The 21,219-nt window shown below is 39.9% G+C and overlaps 1 protein-coding gene across 2 annotated transcripts in view; it reads right to left on the reverse strand.

Moving 5' to 3' along the window:
* Positions 1-18,691, reverse strand: part of LOC135945791 (T-box transcription factor TBX20-like) — a 37,370-nt gene extending 18,679 nt beyond the window's left edge. Inside the window, exons 1-2 of one of the 2 annotated variants that reach the window (XM_065493680.1) lie at positions 18,275-18,691; positions 15,766-16,093 (exon numbers count right to left, since the gene is read on the reverse strand). In XM_065493680.1, the coding sequence (XP_065349752.1) occupies positions 15,766-16,093; positions 18,275-18,461 (515 nt within the window). In that variant the 5' untranslated portion in view covers positions 18,462-18,691. Of the gene's footprint in view, positions 1-15,765; positions 16,097-18,274 lie in introns of both variants that reach the window. The other variant, XM_065493672.1, reaches the window with a different exon arrangement.
* Between the last annotated feature and the right edge of the window lie 2,528 nt (positions 18,692-21,219).

The following is a 21,219-nucleotide window of genomic DNA, read 5'->3' on the forward strand; positions in this document are numbered from 1 at the left end:
TGGAAACAGTTTTTTTTTAAACCAAAAACAGAACATTAATATGAGATGATGTTCTGTTGCGTTTGATATTAAGAGCGAATAATAAATTTTTGCAACATAATCATTATGAAGTAGTTTCTGGGAAATGTCTTCAGGCACATATAAAAATATCTTAATACCAGACAGGACTTCATTGGAATTGCAAGTTTGAAAATTCATTGTTGGACCCCTCGCTGCACGAAACGCAATTTTATTTTATTTATTGTAGAAACTCGTATCAAGTGTCGTGAAAAGTATTCCTTGCATAATTTTACGGTTAGATTATATCAAGTACGTTGGTGGTGTGTTATTTCATTTGTGGGTGCTGCTGCTATCGAACTGAACCGGCTCCTCTCTCGTTAACCAACCAGGCGCGCGCGATATCAAAACGCTTTCTCGGTTGACACGCCTGACGATGAATAAAAAGGCTCCAAGAGTCATGAGTGTGTGTATATGTGTGCATTTAAAGCGTCAAAAGAAAGAGCGAGCGTGAAAACGAAACGAGAGACGCGAAACTGGCTCTCTTGAGCTGCCCGCAAATGTAATCTATCGATCCTTGCCGGTTTAACCCCGCCCCTCCCGGCAACATGAATCTGTTGGTGAAACTTCCCCTTTGTGATATCATAGAACATTATTAGATAAAGAGAGAGGTATGGCCGCAAACCATATGAATATTTTTTTAATAAATTGTGATAGCACACATCGTGAAGAGCATAATGTAACTTTTAAATAAATTTTTATTATTCAGCGCATGGTTTTGCTTCGCTGAGATGTTTTCATTTTTTTATGCATGAATTAAATCAGAAATTTGTACAGCAAATCGTACTAAAGTATGAAATTCCCATATCACATTAATAAATTTTCATTTTGACTAACTCCAATAATCTGTTGGTTTAGTGAATGAATGAGCTGATTGCATTTTGAATGTTGTAACAAGACGAATTTAAGAATTACGATATAAAAGTAATCAAAAACAAACTAATCACAATTATGGTTTAAGATAAAACTATTGATAAGTGCAGCGTCATGACATGTGATTTTTTGCAACTAATTCGATCTAATCTACTGACTTGAAATGCAATTAAAATGTTAAATTAAAAACATGTCAGCATGGTATAGTCTGCACTGCAGCTCGTATAGCTGAAGGTATTTTACCTATCGTCGGCGAGAGATGTCAGTGCTCTCGTGTGTACAGGCGTCGTTAATAAGAGGTGCATGTAGGCACATTAGCAGAGAAAGAGCGGTTGAGAGCTTGGCGGCCTTGTCGCGAAACTGCCATGTGAAAATAAAGTGTGTACAGCTCGCACGTAACGACACACAAACATACACACACTCGGCTCAGATTACAAATGGTGTAAAATAATATTTCACCGGAAAGTCATTAGCGGCCGAATAAAATTACCTTTCGGCGTGGGACGTGTGTGCGTGCGTGCACTTGAAATGAAGTTTTCGTGCACGGTGCGTTGCGCGCAGGGCACGCAGGATGAATATTGTTTGTTTGTAAAACGCGCGAGAGAGACAATGCGAGAAGTAATTAAAAGTCCATTAAACCCTGCTGGAGTGTGCTGAAATGTTAATGCGAGAGAGGAACTTTTTGCTGAAGAGTCAAAACGCATTGTCATTTTTTCAAAACTCGTGTATAATATCGATCTGTAGCGGTTCAGGAGCGCGGTCCTGCCCTTTTAGTTGGGAGTCAACAATTGTCTGCGGTTAGGGTTTTTGAAATTTTGCGTTATTGTTTAGAAGCAGAAAGATGGTTTAAAAATAAGAATTCACTTTTCGCCCACAGCCACTCGGAGCTGACGTGAGTTGTTTAATAGTGCAGAACCCGATTCAAAGGGGTGAGTCCAACCGTCAAGTTTTAAGCAAAAGAATTTGTCGTTCTTAATTGTAAAATTATTTCAGTTCTCGTATATAATTAGTGTCCAATCGGTGCAACTGTAAGCCATTCCATCAACAAAGTTCTTCATCTGAATTTATCGGTCTTGATCATTTCAACCCCTCATTTCCCTAAAGATAATCGGCGGGAAAAGGTACGCATGTTCTTAAAAGCGTGCTAAGAAGACAAGAGATGAAGTTCTATGTGACAAGAGTATGGCGAAAATAATTGCACTCATCTTTCCACGTTGTTGGCAGCTTGTAATAGGTAGAGGAATCAAGATCGGCAAAGATCTCTTTTAAATTAAAAATGGCCAAAGTTTCATCTTATAAATGCATTCTGCTTTCTTGTGAAGGTGAAGATTTCTTGAAACTTCCTTAGCACCCGAATTAATTGCAAGGAAATAGACTAACACAGAATACAACAAGCTCATTGTTAGTTCCGTCAGAATTGAATTTTCCGTCGTCATTTTTCATATTTTAACGCTTACGATTACTAATCTCGGTGCTGGAGAGTGGTTGTAAATTTCAGGCAGAGTGACTTCAAAGCAGCACGCGTGTTTTCTGAGCGCACAATAAAATTCAGAGCTCCTTTGTTCTGTGGCCAGAGGCGTAATAAAATCCAGCATTATAAATGCATTCAGCGGCAGCAAAAGGCGGCAATAAAAAAGTGCGCGCCTCCGAATAATAGATTGATTAAGGAGAATGGCGCAAATATTAAATTTAATGGCGGCAATAAAGGTCCGTGAGTGTGCGTGTGCACCATTAAAAATCATTTTGCAGAATTGCACTCGCGCTATAAATTTCCGCACCAAAATCTGTGCGCCAAAATGCAGCTGCTGCTGGCTAAACAAAACGCGCGAATTAACTTGCCATTTATTTGGCAAGCCGCGGGTTCGGTCAAATTGTCTGTTGCGTCATTCATCAACCCTTGAAAAGGCGGTCGCCCGTCCTGCGAGTCACATCACGCGTTGTTCAACAGCTGCTGCGCACGGCGTCTCAATTATTGCGATTCCGTCCCCTGGGAGATCAAGAGCTGGCTGTGTGTGGATATGCAGCTCCAACCTCGTTTAGACAGGGTTACCACTGGTTCTTGGAGCGTTTGATACACTTTCGTCACCTTATCCTTCGAGTATTGACAAATTGAAATTAAAGGGACTTAAAATCAAACTTGTTTATGATGACCCGTGAAAGATAAATTCCACTATTATAGCCTTTGAGTTCATAATGTTGTACCATGTAAGGAGTGTTGATAGCTGAAACCTTTAATTGCAAGCAAACAGTATTGTCATTTTTCCTCAGATTTTCCTTTAAAAATTATATATAAAAATATTGTAATCTAAAAATCAGTGATTTTGAGTTGATTTATGCGCGATATCTTTCTAATATTTTTGCATCGAAATTTTAAAACATCTTACACGTTTGGTAAGTATTAATTTAATAATTCAATTCAATTCATCCCGTACAAAAATTTATTTATATATCTACAAATTTAATGAGGCATATTAAATTTTCTTTGGCGTAATGAATATCAGTCCAGATTGGCTCATGGATTGAGACTCTTGAGAGCTATTACAATTGGTGTAAAAAAATCACCACCTCTCATTCTAATAAGTAAATTGGACTGGGAGCGTGGCAACCCTGTGCTCAAATGTAATGTACATTTTGCGCCGTAACGCGAGCGGAGCAAAGCGTTCAAATTGACTCTCGCCAGATTATGTGCGCTGCGGCGCGGCACAACTTTTGCAAGCAGGCAGGCAGCCTCCCTGCCACTTCACCCCATCGCCGAAAACAACCCCTTGTCTCGTGTTCCTCTAAACGCTCTTGTATGTATGTATAATACGACCCGCCTGATTTGTGTTGTTACATTGTGTGTTGCGAGAGGGGCGCAGCAAATTCAATTTTAATTTATTTATATAAACCAACGCTTCGAAATCATAATACCACGAAGAGATGCTATAAATAATAAAAAAATGCCCGGTAAAATATAAAATTTAACATTATCTTGATGTAAAGGAATGAAAATAATGCTGCCCTCTATCATATTGAAAATTTTGGAGTACTTTAAGAAATTCCGTCCGCTCCGTCCAATTTTGGCACTAAAAAGCGTCCCCTTCCAAGCCATTAACTCTGCTCCCCTACTTCTTGTTCTTACACAGCCAAAATATACACATCGAGCGGGTGGTGCCAGAGAAAATAAAAGTTAATGACCAATAATTAGCCAGGCGGCGAGTCGGAGAGAGAGAGAGAGAGAGAGAGAGAGAGAGAAAGAGAGAGATGGAAAATGTGGCGCGAAAGTGCGCGAGAAGTTTGGTGGCAAGTCGGCGGCTAATGACCCTCGAGTCGCCGGTGTTGGTGGCTGGCACATTAGCGGGCACATAATCAGCATCTTCTCAACTCTTTCCTCCTCTCGCGCTACTGCTGCTGTGTTTAATAATTTTCTGCCTGGTAGCTGCATGTTCGCAGCGGGTAGTGCGATCCCTCCTGCCTCGGCGGTAATTAGACTTTGTTTATGATGCCAACAGATGAGCATTTCACAAAATAGAGGCAGCAGCCCTGCGTAAAACCGCCTGCATTTTTTAAAACGCGTCCGCCGCTCCAACAATCTGGGCGTAATGAACGAGTTGACACCATTAAATTTCCCTCTCGCGCGCGCTAATTTACGATGATTCCACTTCCAGGCGTGAAATTTAATTTTTTCTTCGTCCACCGTGCGTGCGTTGGCTTAATTTATAGGTCTGAAATTTGAATAAATTTATTATCGAGTCTGCTGGCTGCTGCTGCTGACCGGTTGCTCATTTGGTGCCTTTTTTCAATAAATAATGTCACTAGCTGGAAAATAAATACCGGTAGCTCGTAAATTAAAATTTGCATTCGGCATTCCACTATGCTGGCCGCCGATTTATTTGTTTCTCTGATACTCAAGTAGGCGATCCTGCCGACGGCTCTTTCGGTCTTGGATTTATGAACTTGGCAATGTTGAAAGGTTTTCTGGACACAACTTCTCGAAGAAATACAGCACCAGCAGAATTCATGCTAATTTACCTTGGAGTCGTGTATTAAAGTTCCGATATCATTATAATGCTCCGATCAAGCTTTTCACGGGCAAGATATCTTTTGCATGAACAAACTTAGAGAGTTGATGCATGCTCTTCAATTCTCAAGCAATTGTTTTTCTACTCTTGGGAAGGTAAAAAAGATTGATTGATTCCCTTTTTGTCTCGCCGCTGCCTACTTGACGGGCTTGCAGCCCTGTAAAGCGTTATCACAACTTTCCCATGTGATGCGCTGGTGCAGTCAGTCACGCGGTAAAGCACAAAGCGGCCAATATCAGTATGTTGGCTGTCGGCACCAGAGGCTCGAGAAGTAAAACACATGTCTCTGCGGCGCGTCTCCCACAGCAGTAATGACGATGCTCCATTAGCTATCATTTCAGACAATCCACCGAGCACATCAGCATGCCCCTGTTACGTGATACGAGTGCGCGCTCTAATAAAGAAATCCTTGAGTTTTACGGGCCCTCCAGACGAGGCACAAAAAATAATATATAGGAAAACAGCACACCACAGAACTATTTCGATTGGGCCGGGGATTCACATGCGTGGCCTCAAAAGCAGTCTAGACAAGAAAGTTAACCAGGGGCAGTATTTTTTTCCCTTAAAATTTCACTCAAAAATGTACTTTGTCGTGGGAAATGCTTTTATAATGTAGGCCAGAATGCTCGATGGAAAACATTAATTTTACCTATGTGTATAGAGAATATGGTGAGCATAAACAAGTATAGTTTAAATATAAATAAAAAATTCGGTAAGCTCGCAAATCTCAAATATAAATTTCTCTCATCTAAACTTAAAAAAAAATCATTGATTTGTTTACTTTTTAAAATGTTAGAGATGAGAATGGCATAGCAAATGACCGCTAAAGCTATATTTTTAAATTATTCTAATTCTACCCACTTTGCAAGTGCTAAAATGCCGTGTTTACGGCCTCAAACTGCGGCAGTGGCCAATTACGTGTCGAATTAGTCGGCAAAACGAACCATAAAAAGATTTATGACGGCGATGATAGAAATAGATCTAAATTTAACAATTCGCTCTTTTGGGCGATATGTAAAATCTGCAGCGGCGACCTCAAAAGCCGACGAAAATTCAACCTCAGGAGATGCAGGAAAATTATATCAGGTTTTGAGTCTGCAGGCGAGCGTATATATTAAATTTAGCCAGCATAAAAGGCCGGCAATTTTTCTCGGCGTGCATACGCAATCAGTCTGGCCGGCGTTTGCATACCTATTGATTATCACCTCTATTTCGGCGCTAATTGCGACAATTACGGCAGGCTGCGCCACGCCCCCCCAAAAGGGACCGCTTTTGCCCCAGGGCTAGCAGCCATTCGTGAAATCAGACTTGGGAAAGAGAGAAGACCTCCCTGCAGCGTGTGATGCTATTCATCATCGCGGTGTGCCAGTCGGCGCGAACTCACATTATCACCTCGGCGCGGCCAGAATGCATCTCAACACGGAGCCTAATTAATCCCGAACTCGTCAAACGCACGCGAGCCTTTTATCGGGAAAACGATTATGGCGTGTTGTGTTCCGTCAAACTGGATTTCTCATATATGCTGCACATAATTGAGAAAATTGATCATAAAACTACTCGTTTATTGGAGAGAAGCGTATATAATATAGTTTTTTATATTGATTGTTGGACTAAATTTCAAAAGGTCAATAATATCAAAGTGTAATACACATATTTTGAAGAGATAATTCCAAAAGACAATACATAACTTTTTAAACAAAAAATTTAGGATTTAACCCAGAACATTAATTAAAATCAAATGATGTCAATTCATCCATAGATAAATCATTTTTTGGCTATTTAAATTATCAACAGCATACAAGTCTTCGTTTTTCTATTAGCAGGTAGAAATAAATTTAATGAACTTCTCAACGTTCATGAGGTGAAAGGATGTGAAGACACGAGCTGTGAAAACATGAAAGTGATGTTTTGTCGACAAAAAATGCCTGTCGTGGTGATCACGGTTTAAGAATCATGGCATGCGATCGAATTATAGCCCTGCTTTTCGACACAAATATAAATATGAGATGAATGAATCTCAGAAATTAAAATTGTTCAATAAATATATGCATGACCTAAAAAAATTAGTATTTAAGTTCATGGTCGGATAATGCCATTCACCAATTGCTTCATTTCCTAGTCTTGAAAAAAATTGGGAAGGATCTAAAAGTACTTGAGAATGGATCGTTTTAGTTAAATGACCATAAAAAATGCGAATTTTTAAAGCAGCACTTACTTTATAAGTTGGGTGGTATCTCACTCTTCAAACCATTTCATAATGCGTATTCATATTAATGCGCTTGTATTATACTGAATGCAGCAGCAGCACCAGCAGAAGGAGAGATAATGATATTCAGTTATTTTTATTGCCTTTTACACCCTGGGCAAAGGCTGGGTTCTGTTTCCAGTCGCGCTTGCTTTTCACACTTTGGCTGGCATCAAGAAGCCGAGGCCACTTTGCTGCTCCCGATTGTGTTTTCGTTGCGTCTTCCAAATGTTGTAAACCAATTTTTCGGCGCTTTAATGACCATTTGGCCTGCGGCTGCCGTAATTGTTATAAAATGGTATATAAGCAGTCAGTATGTTTTTAATCCACAATCAAATGCGCCGCCTGCAATCAAAACTCTCCCAAGGCAATTTTCCTCTCCCAATTATGAAGAATCGATTCCCAGAAACGCCAATTAACACCATCGCCACTTCCAAAATAGTAATAAAATCAAGAATTATAATAGGAGGGCGAAACCTGCTTCGTTTTCACTGCTAAAATTCTTAAGAATTTTCGTTTAAGTTATCGGACCTTCATCAATATTTGACGAAATTTCAGTACTTCCAGATATTTGATATTCTTAAATCACTGTGCATAAAAAATACTACGTTTTCATTTCTTGAATTATTATGTACGAAGCATGAAAATAATTACATATGGGACTGAAACCCCAAGCAGATGAAAATCTTTCCACACCCTCGGCGGCGTAGGGTCTTTGGAAATAAATGAGCAAAAGCTGAGCAAGTTTCTTGTTTCGTCTCGGGTGTCATTTGTGTGCCACCCAGAGTGTTTGCAGTGTGCGCGCCCGGGGCACCGCAACCCACAGAGCACATCACACGCTCGTCGTGCACATTTTGCAGGCTCATATTTTGCCCTCTAAAATCGTTTACGAGCCCGCTGGCTGGCCGGACGACAAGGAATGACGACTCTTTCGGCGACGCACTCAGCAATTTTTTTAACACTCCCGCAGCCAATGTGAAATAAAACATGCGCATCTTGGCTCCAGCACAGCACCCTTTACGGCAAAATAAAAAGGGGGAGTTTTGTGCTGCTTTCGGGGTCAGTTTTCAAGTTTGGCAGCCAAGTGTTTTCTTTTCTGTGCGACTCCTTAAGACATAAAAACAGAGTTTGGGCAGAAAAAAGGTATAGTTAAAAATAAAATCTAGCTTGAAGAAGTAATATCTGAAAAAAAAGCAATTCTTGCTATGCAGTTGCGAAGAGGAAATTTGTTTTTTCTGGTGTGAGCAATTTTATCGTTCAGCAGCCTAGTTTGATTTCGATTTCATTTGATGTGTCGACAACCGGATACTATTGTTTCTGTGATGATAAGATGGTTTTATCAGCAGAGTTTCGTGCATAAAATGAGTTTTGTGCGTTGCCTGTTTGTCAATTGATAAGCTCCAAGTTAAAAAGATAGGCATGTTGCTATGAATCAAATATACATTTTTCTTAATTACAGCAATTTTATGACTTTAGCTGACTAGATTATCAAGCAAATTTCCACATCTTTGCTCGTGAAAACTGATTTTCGTGGTTTTTTTTTTTCAAAAATTACGCACGCGATGCTCCCGATTTGCACTTTTGTTTGATATCATACTTTCAAAAAATGGAAAGTACATTATTCAATGCTAAAATATGGGCAGTCCAGCCACACTGCGCTCATTTTTATTTATCTACGAAGAATGGGTGGACACATTTTTCGTCCTCTCAGCACTCATAAAAATATGGAAAAATGAGCTGCTTTTTTTGAAAAGAGTTGTTTTATCAAACCGGAGCACCGTAAATTAGAGTATTTTACGACTTTTCCTGTGACAGAACGCGACTCGTTAAATGAAAGCAAAAATTGTATTGAGGATTTCTAGTTCCACTTTGACGTTGCACATTAGTTATCAAATTGTGTACAGTTTGCTCTGCTTGATTTTTTCACAGGTGTGGATGCAAAATGTTGATAAAAGATTCAACTTGAAAATATCACCATACAATTTATTTTTCAAATGCTGCAGCCTTTATAATCAGTAAAAAGCGTGTGTATAGCTCACTTACTAAATTTAAAATTTAAATATTGAAACAGCAACAGCAAGAGGAAAATTTCGTTTGATGGCAGTTCGCTCTCAACAATTTGACAGCCAACGAAATTGCAGCATATATACAAATGGTGAATTCGCTGGCATGTAATCATATAAAATATTCATATTTAAATGCGATAATGGCGCGCGATATTGTTTGCTGAGTGTCACACACAACGTCAAATGTGCAGTCTGAGCAGAGAGAGGGCTCCTACTCAGTTTGCAGTGTGAAAACAGGAAGGGCCTTTCGTCTCTGTCAATGTCACTCTGCTTGATGAGAGAAGCAATGTCGTTTTTCAATGCTTGAAACTAACTTCACCTGCATTATCAACGTTATTTTTGTGCGTTTGACACTTTAAGCGTACATTGTAAACGCTTATACAATTTTTTTCATGTGCCATATTTTTGTTTTATGTTTCCTTGAAAAAGCATAGAGCAGAACTTGAAAAAATGTTGGAATATCTTCAAATACCATCCCTTATGGCACCGGTAATAGCAAAAACGTAGTTTTTGTATTTGAAATTTCAAATAACGTTGTAACCTTAAATATGGATTTTTTCCAATTGATATTTTTTTTATTTACTTGTTTTTATTTAGACGTGGAGATGTGTGGGATGTAAATTTACCCTGCTGATCTCTCTCTAGTAAAATTTTAAAATTAAAATCAATGAATTTATAAAGTATCTTTTGTAGCCTTTGATGCTTTTCAAACGATAAAAGTTATGGGAATATACTTCTTTCCAGTGATTAAAATGTTTCCTCATTCAATTTAATTCAGATTTAATTCTCCAAACAAGTCCAAGCTTGACAAATGTTTGAAACTTTTAAAATATTTAAAATCAAATTTTACAAACGAGAATGGTCATAAAATTGATAGCCTTTATACAATTTTTATTGTTAACTAACATCATGCCCTAAAAATCTTCACAAGAAAAATTGCATTTCCCGCTCTGACTGCAGATAACAAGTAAAATTCACAAACTCTAATATAAATCGAAGGTTATTGACACGGTCGCAAGAGCAAAAGTCAAAATATTGGTCAGCGCAGCTGAGTTACATCTGCGGACGTTGTTGTGCGATGCCTGTCTCTCGAAATCCGCCCCTTGCCATCCCCGCGGTGGACAGACGAGCAATACGCGTTATTACACGCACTTTTGTCGCCGCGTCGACTGACGCCGATCATGAAAATAAGACACGCTTAACAATAGGCTCATAATGAACCAAACGACACATACAGACGGTCTTTTATTCGCCACATAGTCTCCTTCCAATGAAATCCTAACTATGCGAGTGAGATAAAAACCAACGACAACATTTGTTATGTAAGAAAAGGCCAAGCAGCGTGCGAGTCGAGTCATCTCCTTGGTGTTAATATATAGGGACACCCCTAAAAAGTTTTGTTGAATGGGCATTCCTCACACATCCCATACCATATAAATTTCAAGCGGTGTAAATCTTCTCAAGTTTATTTTGGTTAGAGGCAGAACAAACACGTTTCGAAAGCCACCGGTAAATTGGCTGTTAGATGATGCCAAACCCAGACACAAAAAATAAATACCAAATGAAACGAGGGGAATTGGCGGATTTTTAAACATAAACTCAGTTTATAACAACTACTGGAAGCCCAGAAATGTCATTTTTCATAGCATGGTTCGAGGAATTATTATTTGCTTCAAGCTTTCACCAACGCCCAAAATGCGCACCATTAGTTGCCACAATGCTCCAATAATTGCATTCTCTATTTAATAAAATGACAAAGTTTGTGATTTCTGTTTCCTTTTATCAATTTAAATTATTACTATGCATTTTTACCATTAAGTTTTTCAATGTGCAGCACAGCACATTAGATTTTAAAGAACCCTGAGTATTCCAGTTTGCAATTAACATTTTGAAAATGTGACAGATTCGTGTTAGCAAGCAATGAGCCTGTAATTCGCTCGCCTAATAAATAACGACACACACGTGTGCGCGCGGGAGTTGAGTTGTGACAATCCAGGTTGAAAAGCGGCTCTCTCGCGCGCATGCTTTTCAGTCGGTTTATGTGTGCATGTGCGCATATACTAATGTACGAATTTCGGTGCGGTTCAACACGGTGGCGAACACACGAATAATTAAGCAATTTATCACGCGCTCGCCCGCTCACTCAGTCAGCGAGCGAACGAACGGCATCAGCCTGCTGCATGCTAGTGGATTCGCTGGCGCGCGGGTGACATTTGCTATCAACTGTCCTTACTCTGACACGGCCGGAATAATTAATTATTTGTTATCACTACCGCCACTGCTGCTGGAAACGAGTACGCTGGCCAACAGCAATTTCGAAAATGCGCCCTCTTTTTATTACACGCTTCTTATCAGCGGCGCAAGTTGTAAATCAGCTCGGAAATTTTACCGATTTTTTGGAAGAAAAACTTTCGTTTTAAGGTGTAATGGTGTACAATTTTTGAATACGAAAATGTACTTTGTGTTTCCCTTTTGGTATAGTCGTCGACCATTCGCTTATCACCCACTATCACTACTGTTTACGGCTGTGTAAAATTTTAATAACCATACCAAGGAGTAATTAGCAGTCGGTATAGCAGTATATGCACCAGCAATTCCGCACGACGTGAAAAATGATATAATTCGTATAATGCAAAAAGCAGACCCGCACCACAGCTATATAGGCTGCCTTCCAGCGTGTGTGAACTCAGAAAAATTATTTATTTTCCACACTTTTGGAGCTGCTACTCTTGAGAAAATTTAACTCCTTAGCCGCGCACTCCTTGTGTACAAGAAAAGTTAATTAGTGCTGTTTTCAACGCTATAGTGCTATGCAGTGCTGTGTAATTCAAACGTGTTGATTATAATTACGCGTTCGGTGTTCAAATTTTAACACATTTGCCGGCAAAAGGCTGCGCACAGACCGTTGTTATTACCAAACAAGAGGCTCTGTTACCCTTAAATTTATTGCTCTGGATTTATATCTCAAGCTGTTTTTTTTTTTATTATTTTTAGCAAAGAGAGAAAGAGAGGATGTGTGTGCAAGCAGCTTTTATTCCATGCAGTATCTATAATATTTCCAAGATTTATGACCAATATTTTTACAACCGTTTTTCATTTCTCGACGAGACACTCGAGGCGCGCGCACCTGCCCTTGAAGCAAAAAGCTTGTGTGTTCCCTATTATGTGTGTGCGCGTCTGAAGGTAAAGTTTTTCTCACCTCTCGCACTTTGCCGACTCACGTGAACTTTGTTAAGGAGCAAACGAGTACCTATATGATTCTCCCTCATTCAATTCATGCGTCCTATGAGGATAATTATTGTTAACTCAAATAACCTTAAAAAAATAATAATATCCAGTCTAAAACACGTATGCAAATTTTAATACAAATAGCTATACAGTTTAAAAACGCTTTCGTCGCTTTCATTTGGATGTGTTGCAGGTGCAAAAAATGGGCTGTAATGATTTATTGGAAAAAATACTAAAATGAAAAGTGTGACTCATACAGTCTAGCTAGAATTGCAATCAATCTGATTTCTCTAAGTTTATGGTGCTCTCATGAACCGCAAAGTTCTCAAAGGCCAATGCAATATGGCTTTGCCCTTTTTAAAAACTATAACCATTTATAAAAGAGTTCTTTATCATAATTTGAATAATTAAAGGATGAATGCGATATAATTTGATACAATTCTATAACCCTTGTTATATTTCGAGGGCGCTTAATGACTCATTTTAGCCTGGCAAGTGTTTGTATTAATATTTTCTGGCTGCGTTTGATCATTTTTACGGCTTCGGAACTGCCATTTGACACGAGTTTCCTCCCGCGACGGTCGCATTCAGCACCACGCGTTCACTGACAGTGGAAAAAGACGGATGAAATAATAATAATAATAATATATACTTTTATTTCATGCAATGAATCCTTGTGTTGCTGACGAAAAGTGAGAGAGGGCCGCTCGTGTATTAGAATTTAAAATTTATCATCCTTTTGCGTGGTCACAACGCGTTTGATAAAAATTTCGACCTCAGCAGAAGACAGCGAATTGATAAATTAACAACGCGTTTCCGGTTCCGCGCGCTTCTTAAAAGCGAAACAGAGATAACAATCTGTGGGATTTCCAACGCCGCACGGATCAATCAGCCGGTGCTGGAAACTTGCTACCGAATTTTTCTGAAACGTAACTTCTTTAGAAAACATGTGAAATAACTTTAATTATGTCTCTTTATGTAACTTATTTTTTTAAAAAAAAAAATTTAATTTGCATTTTTGTGTAATTGCATCTCAACATTATAATGTTTTCGTCGCTCAAATCAAGTCCATTTTCCTTATCATTTCCCAAGAGATCCGAAAAAAGATCGATTTAGAGCTAATTTCTCAATTTCCAACAACCCTTTCCAATTTCTCGGCCTCCCACCCCTCCACCTCCATTATAGGAGTAAATTACATTTTCACCTGATAAGAGAAAAATCCGTCAACTTCTCCCCCGCCTGACTGCACGCATGAAAATCGAATCCCTCGCTGAGAGCCAGAGTGAATATTTCCGTCATTAGCGGCACAAACGAGAAGTAACACCAAATTGATTTCGCCATGCAAATGAATGAGCTGCGCGGGCGCGTGCAATTTCAATTGCTTCATTTGTTTAGCACAAGTAGCGCGATGATAAATTGTCGCTTATCATGCGGTGTGCTGTTCCTGATGCGAACCACGGGGAGGAAAATTTTTTTATAATGTCTAATATAAACGCATGCATGCGGTCACAAACAAGAGAAAGTATTGGGCGTCGTGATAACAAAGCCGCCCGGCAATAAAACACCTTGGTGTGAATTCGAGCAGGCCCAGAGGCAGCACGCCGCGAGGGAGGGTGCACGGGTGCTGACGGCTCCGCCGCCGCCATATTGGCGGAAGTGTTGGGTGGCGAGTCACGCGAAATCGACATCAACAACTTGCAAGTCGTGTTCGCCGCCAAACGACAGCAGCGTGCCCTGCTCTGCCAACGAAAGCCAGCAGCTCCTTTCATCTGAGCATTTAATAATATGACTTGAAACAGGGTGATGCGTGTGCTAGATTACTAAGAGGAACTATATAGCTCATTTTCAATTGTGTCTTTTTAGAAAAGGATAGACAATAGAGAAACATTTAGCTTTTGTCAACTTTTAGGCTAGTGGTGAACTTGGCATGCATATTAGGATATTGCTTTTTTATTAATTACTTGAACTGCTGCCCCCGTTGCTTCCTTTTATGTTGCCATCCTATCTGGATCCAAAATTCTTCGATATAAAAATATTTCAGAAAAATCTAATTTTTCACTATCGAATGAGTTTTTGTTTATTAAGAAATTGCTTAAATTTCCCATGGTGCAGATTATGTCTTGCTTTAAGAGCCCTTAAAATACTCGTCTCAGCTTGTACAGTCATAAGTGGTTCCTATATTTTTTTTAAACAATATAATTTTCCAAGCATCAATATTTTATAATTAAAAGAGCTAATTTGGTCGTCTCCGCATAAGTAAATTTGTCTGCTGCATGAAATCTTCACATTATTTTACGAACACCTCATTAAGTGCAGCATAAAGAACAATCTTCTTTTCTGTGCATGTGACAACACGAGCGCATCGCAATGCTTTTGTGTGAAAATGCAAGCCGCGCGGGTTTGTGTCATCAGGCCTAATTCACTGCAATAATTAATTAGCCTAGTCTAATGGCTTTATAATTACGTGATTATCAAGATGGGGAAACAGCAGCTCTCTGCGAACGTATAATATCACAGAATAACATACGTATACGCCGGTATAGTGGCGGCTGATAAAACGCACGACGGTTGTTCTGAAAATGTTACAATTTTTATCGCACACAACCTTGTCCGTTGTGTTGGAGCGACAAGCCCGCCGAGTTTGTTGCGCTTTTTCCCTTTCCCTAATAATGTGAATGCTTGTCGGCGTTTTTACCGCGCGTGAAAGAGGAAATAACGCTAGATTTTTTGCAGATTTCTAACAATTGAAATCAGCAATCGATGAAACTTTGATATGAAATGGAAATTTCAGGGAAGTGAATATGGTACTAATTAGGCCCTCAAAGGTTTAGTTTATGAATGAGTCCGACCAATTACACACATATATAGTTTGATTTTGATATCCTGCAGTTGAAATATTCGTGTATTTTTGTATAGTTTGCGATATAAATTGATTTTTCGGGATGATTTTAAACAGCACGCTTGCATGTCTGAATTGTATAATTCTAATGTATATCTGAGGAACGAGCACATGGGTGCAGAATTCTCAAGCAAACTATCATTTTAGAACAGAATATATCATGCTTAATCGAATCGCATGCCACCATTTTTCAGGAAAGGAGTAAAGAGGTATAAATTTTCTTTCCAAAGATGACTAATAATATGCAATTTCTTGCTCGCGCGAATTATATTTCGAAATTTGAAGCATGATGTTTCTCGTTCACAGACTGGAAATAAAACATTATTTGGTACTCACCTTCCAGTCTTTGTGATGATCATCTCGGTGCCGAGATCGTGGAACTTGTCCCACAGGTCTTTGGTCTCGAGTCTGCACTCGATGCCAAACAGCTCAGGGCTGTTGCAGAACTCCGGGATGGCGGGCGTGCTGGATGGTGAGCCGGACGCACGCTTGCGGCGCCGCGACACCGCCGAAGCAGGCGAGCCGGGCCCTTCGCTGCCGCTGTCTGGCTCCACCGATGCAGGCTTGGACCGCAGCGGACTGGATGAGCTGCTCTGCTGGCGGTCACCAGCCTCTCCATCGGAGCATTCTTCTACGTCCACATCCTCATCATCGTCTTCAAAGCCTGCTGCAACACAAGCCAATTGATGTAGTTTAAAGAATTGTTATTTTATTGATTCATTGAAACTAATTAATGTATGTTTATGTTTGCTGTTTTTCCTGCTATGTTGACGACAAAAATTATTAAATAATGAGAAATACCTCCGCACAAATAGAAAATGAAATTAAGAAATACGTTTTTTTCTTTTCGTATCATCTGCGATAAGAAAAAAAATCCAAAAGCTTCCGCTATACGCACGAAATACGCAGCGACATTCCACTCTTTATAGCCTGTAATTAAAACATAGTAAAAATTAAGCCATAAAAATTCCTGGTGTTCATTCTTTGTAATAATTTCCTCTACGAGTTGCTGATGATTCGTTATTGGAGCAAAAGGTAAAGGAAAAATCAAATAATATTATATCCAACTCATCATCGCATTGGGTTCACATTTTGTAAGCATTGACAAAAAGTGCAATTAATTTCTCTCTGGATTACTTCCTTGCTTTTTATTGTTGAAGAAACATTGTACCGATTGTACCGCTTTTGAGTCTGCAATTCGTTCACCCCAAAGCTACACGCCGGCCGTTTATTAATATTGCGTGCGCTAGGAAAATGCAATAATAAAAAGATATTAACTGCGGCACACACACTCAGCAGTGTACACTAATTTGCGCTTTTTTTTGCTGCTGCCAATTCGCTTTTATTCGAGCCGCCTGCTCTAAAGCTCTTCCGCCGCGGCGCTGTTATATCCTTTTTAAATTAAGAAACGAGTTGTTTTAACGCACAAGGTGCTCTTTTTTCGCGAACAGGTGTTCCAAAGCCACCTAAACGCAGCAAACTGTCCCTTAAGTTATTGAGCAATAAAGAATAAAAGAATCCATTAACTTGTTGTAGTTGAACAATTGAGTGATAAAAAGAAACGCACTGGCAGGAAATCAATTTGCAGGGCAAATCTTATAATGAGCTAAATGGCTGATAACATTTTAAAACCACTTATAAAAAGCTCGATTAATTATATCCCACTCCTGATCAAAAGTAAATCTGATTATATTTATAACCAGTGTACCAAAGAAATTACAATTTGGCATTTTATATAACTATGTGGGCGGCTAAAGCGTTCGTCATAATTGATGTTACAAGGCCATAAAATCAAGTGAAAGGGGGTGAAGTTGATTACACATCCAAGTGATTTAGACGAGGCTATCTGCAGCGAAATTGAGAGCATCTCGTGTAATAGGAAGCTGTGCTGGGTGCATTATTATTTCCGTGATAGGGCGCCGGCCGGCCGACCGTGTGTATGTAATCTTTTAACCCTCCCTAAGTGATGGGGTGGGAAGATGATCGTGTCATTTTTATTACGCAGTCCAGGGGATGCTGCCTAATGTCACTTCTGCGGCCCATTTGTATTCTCCCAAGAATACACACACCAGACTCTGCGCTTTAGCTATTATGCACATACAAATGTATATTTTGCTTTTGACGTGAGAACCCAGCGTGGAAAATAACACGCGTAAATGCATTTATACAAAACCATCACCCTTGAACCTGTCAAGAGCAAATATACCTAACTCTCCTATTTCTATCTGAAAAATAGACCATTCTTATGAAAACTTGCAACCCATTCGTCTGTTCCGAAAATATACAAGGGCGAAACTATCCTTTCACATGCTCCCCCTAAAGGTGCTTTTAAGTATTTAAGAAAGAAAATTCGTTTGAAAATTCCAAAATATTTTCACCCGATATTGAGGAAGGAAGAGAACATGACTGATGCCCATTGATTAAAAATTGATTGTTGGCCTCCTTTTAGAGCTTGCTCAAAATAAAACTCGAGGTTATAAATACAATTTCCCTTAGTTTGTATTTATAAAGGGTTTCCACAACCAACTGGAGAGACTTAAATTTGAAAGAATACGTTCACAAAAAATAAAATCCTGCCGGGTTTTTGTTGATGTTGTTTCAAATCAATTAAAGTGCCATAAAATTACTATTTTGATAATTTTAAAGGAAATATAATGTAATAAGTAATACTATGTATACCCCGTATACCCTTTTATAATGATAGTGCTTATGAAAGCAATACCACTTTTAAAGTTCTATTCACGTAGTGGTTCATATTAAAAAGTAGGTATTAGCATTTTAAAATTATTCTTGAATAGATCAAATAGGTATTTTTTACAAACAAATTCATGCTTTTTCCACTCACTGGGGGATTTGCTCCTTTCAACTATCTTCTCGACGCCTCCTTTCTTGCAGCAGCCCATGATGGCGTCAATGGTGAAGTTTGAGGCCTTGGGCTGCACCTTGAGTGCATCGGAGGCCTGCAGGGCGATTCTTGCTGATTCCAAGCTTGCGGTGGTGGACGTTTTCATCGTCGAGCCCAGCAACATCATCAGGCTGCTGCGCTTCTCATCACATGCACGCGGCTCTTCGATTGCAGCGAGAGGAATGCGATGAATTGTGTGCGGCGAGTGGAGAGCAGTCAGTAGTTCACACAACACTGAACGTGATGAAAACTTGAGGCTCCTTTCAACCCCCACCTCGATTGGAAAATTTTCTCTCCGCCGCACCACCAGCGCCTCGCTTGCTACGTGTTACTGCCGCTTCCCGCGTTATGCACGATAATTTTTTATCTCGGAAGCCACTTCCACACTCGCACGGCTCCCACTACCCATGCATGTGGCCTGCCCGTCAATGGGCGTGGCCTCTTGCTCGATGACAAATCACGTGCCGAGAGCTGAGTAACGAGGGAGGGGTTACACGCGCCTGACGACGCCCGCCGATTGGTTAAAGATGTGTCGTGTGCATATGGCCCGATAGCACAGGCAAAAAATTACCGCAGCTGGCGCCCCGAATGAATGGGAATAGATATAGATAGCGAGGCTTGCTTGCACACACACACACTCACCACCACCGCCGTGAGTGTGTGTGTGTGTGTTCCACCTTAAAGCTTTTCAACCCCCGAAGCAAACGGAGGCGCACACCTTTGCGTGTAATAATGGCCTCGCACATTATCATTCCGAATTGCTCCACTCCACTCCTCTCCTCCCCGCGAGTGTGAATTCCAACAGCAACCCCCTTTCCCTTTGATCATGCCTAGACATACTTTTATTACAATTGAACTCTTTAGTTACCAGCATGACGGATTGGCCCGACAGATTGAATATATTCTGACGAATTGGGGGGTCCGCTGCAGCTGCGGACGATCGCCTTGACGGCTGTCGCCTTTTATTGCTTTTGACCGTTTTCTCGCCGCGACCGATGGTACTCTACTCCTGCTGCTGCAGTGTGTCTTGCGGTTATTGATTAAGCCGACTAGCGCGCGGAATGAACCGGAGCCCGTGGTGCAAAACACTATAGCAGGTTTTTTTTAAAAAAAGCATAAAAGACAAAAAATAAGCACAGATATATATTATACGGTTTTGATTAAAAATTGCTGATCATTTTTCTGAACAGCAGGGTAACAGTACCCCCCCCCCCCCCAAATGAAAACTTACTATCCCCAAATGAAAACATCGAAATCGATCGAAATTAAAAATATATCATTTTTGCATTAAATAAAATTCCGGTCATTTTCTATGAATCAACGTTTGTTATCCAGCTCAACCACTAAAGAATTTTTGTTCATCAATGTATGAAACAAAGTGAAAAAAAGCTTTTTAATATTGATTGATAACAAGAATATTAAAAAATTTCAAATTTCAAATCTTCAACCTTTTGCAAAAAGTAGGGAGATAAAAACTTTTGTCAACGCGCAGCGTAAATCAAATATTCAAATATTTTGTTAGAGTAAAGATTTCATTAAAGTGTAAAAATTAATTAAATAAAACTAGAATATCAAATTTATTGCAATCTAAACTGAGACACGAATTAGAAAAGGGCGTTGCTAAAAATGCGAAAAATGCATACAAATTGTAGTTAATCAGCTGAGTGAGAAGGTCTCCCTCGGTCGTCGGAGAGCACTAGTATCGATTTTCCCATCATCTCGGTCCACCGAGAGGGTGGCAATAAACTGCCAGCGGCGAAATGTATTTCCTGCATGCTCCCCGACGTCTCCGCAAAATCTCTCCCTGAGCAAATTGAGAGAGCGAAGAAGCCGCCTGTGGATATTATATAGGAGAGTATAGCTATAATGGAACGCAGCGTTCGTGCGAAGAGAGCAGGAAGAAGAGCAGGCAGAGCACGAGCGGGCAAAAGCTGCAGGAGGCTGCGAGAGAGAGAGAGAGAGAGAGAGAGAGAGAGAGAGAGAGAGAGAGAGAGAGAGAGAGAGAGAGAGAGAGAGAGAGAGAGAGAGAGAGAGATAATTATCGCGATGGAGCGAGGAACGCAATAATTTGCCGGAGTCGAGCATACGCAAAGACAGAAGAGAAATGATATTAAACCGCGCTTGGATGGAGAAGTTTAATCTAGTGGCGGCGTGCAATTAGGCCGCACAATTATTGTCTCACCAGTTGGCAACACCTGCGCGCAGAAGCTTATAGACGCACGATTCTCGGCCCTGAACCTCTTTATTTTGATAATTATTTTAATCGTGATTGGATTATTAAAAATAATATCAGAAGACTGAATCTTGAATGCACACAAACGGTATGCGTTAAAAAGCTAACTTTTTCTTTTCTTTTTCCTAGAAGTCACTGCAGTTCCTAAATTCCTTTACCCACGACATTTGCAAGGAATGCGAGACAAATTTGACGGTAACAAAATGTATTGACTACATCCCTCTGTCAGCTTTTTTTCATTCAGGTAGCATTTTTCCCGTTTCTTTCATAGTTACTCAGTATAGCAAATTGGGCGTCAAACAATAACCAAACGTCTAACAAAAGAGTCAAGAGGATGACTAATCTTGTGTTTCCTAAAGTGATGCTATTATTTTTGAAGATAAACATAATAGATGACCAGAAAGTCAAACAGTATGTCCGCGTTGACCCAAAATTTACTGTATTCAAGTATATTTATAAATTCCCAGGTAGCACTGTGTGTATTCCATTTAATTTCATAAGTTGCATAGAATCACTTAAAGACAAATTCTGGATCCTGTGCTCGCACTTGGTTCGTTCACTTTTTGGGCACGTTAAGAGGGTGGCGGTAGCATCCCTTTGGCTGCTGGCCGGGCGCGGCGATGAGAGGCCAGATCTTGCGCAGTGTTATCAC

The sequence above is a fragment of the Cloeon dipterum genome, chromosome 1, assembly GCF_949628265.1.
Source record: "Cloeon dipterum chromosome 1, ieCloDipt1.1, whole genome shotgun sequence".
NCBI lineage: Eukaryota > Metazoa > Arthropoda > Insecta > Ephemeroptera > Baetidae > Cloeon > Cloeon dipterum.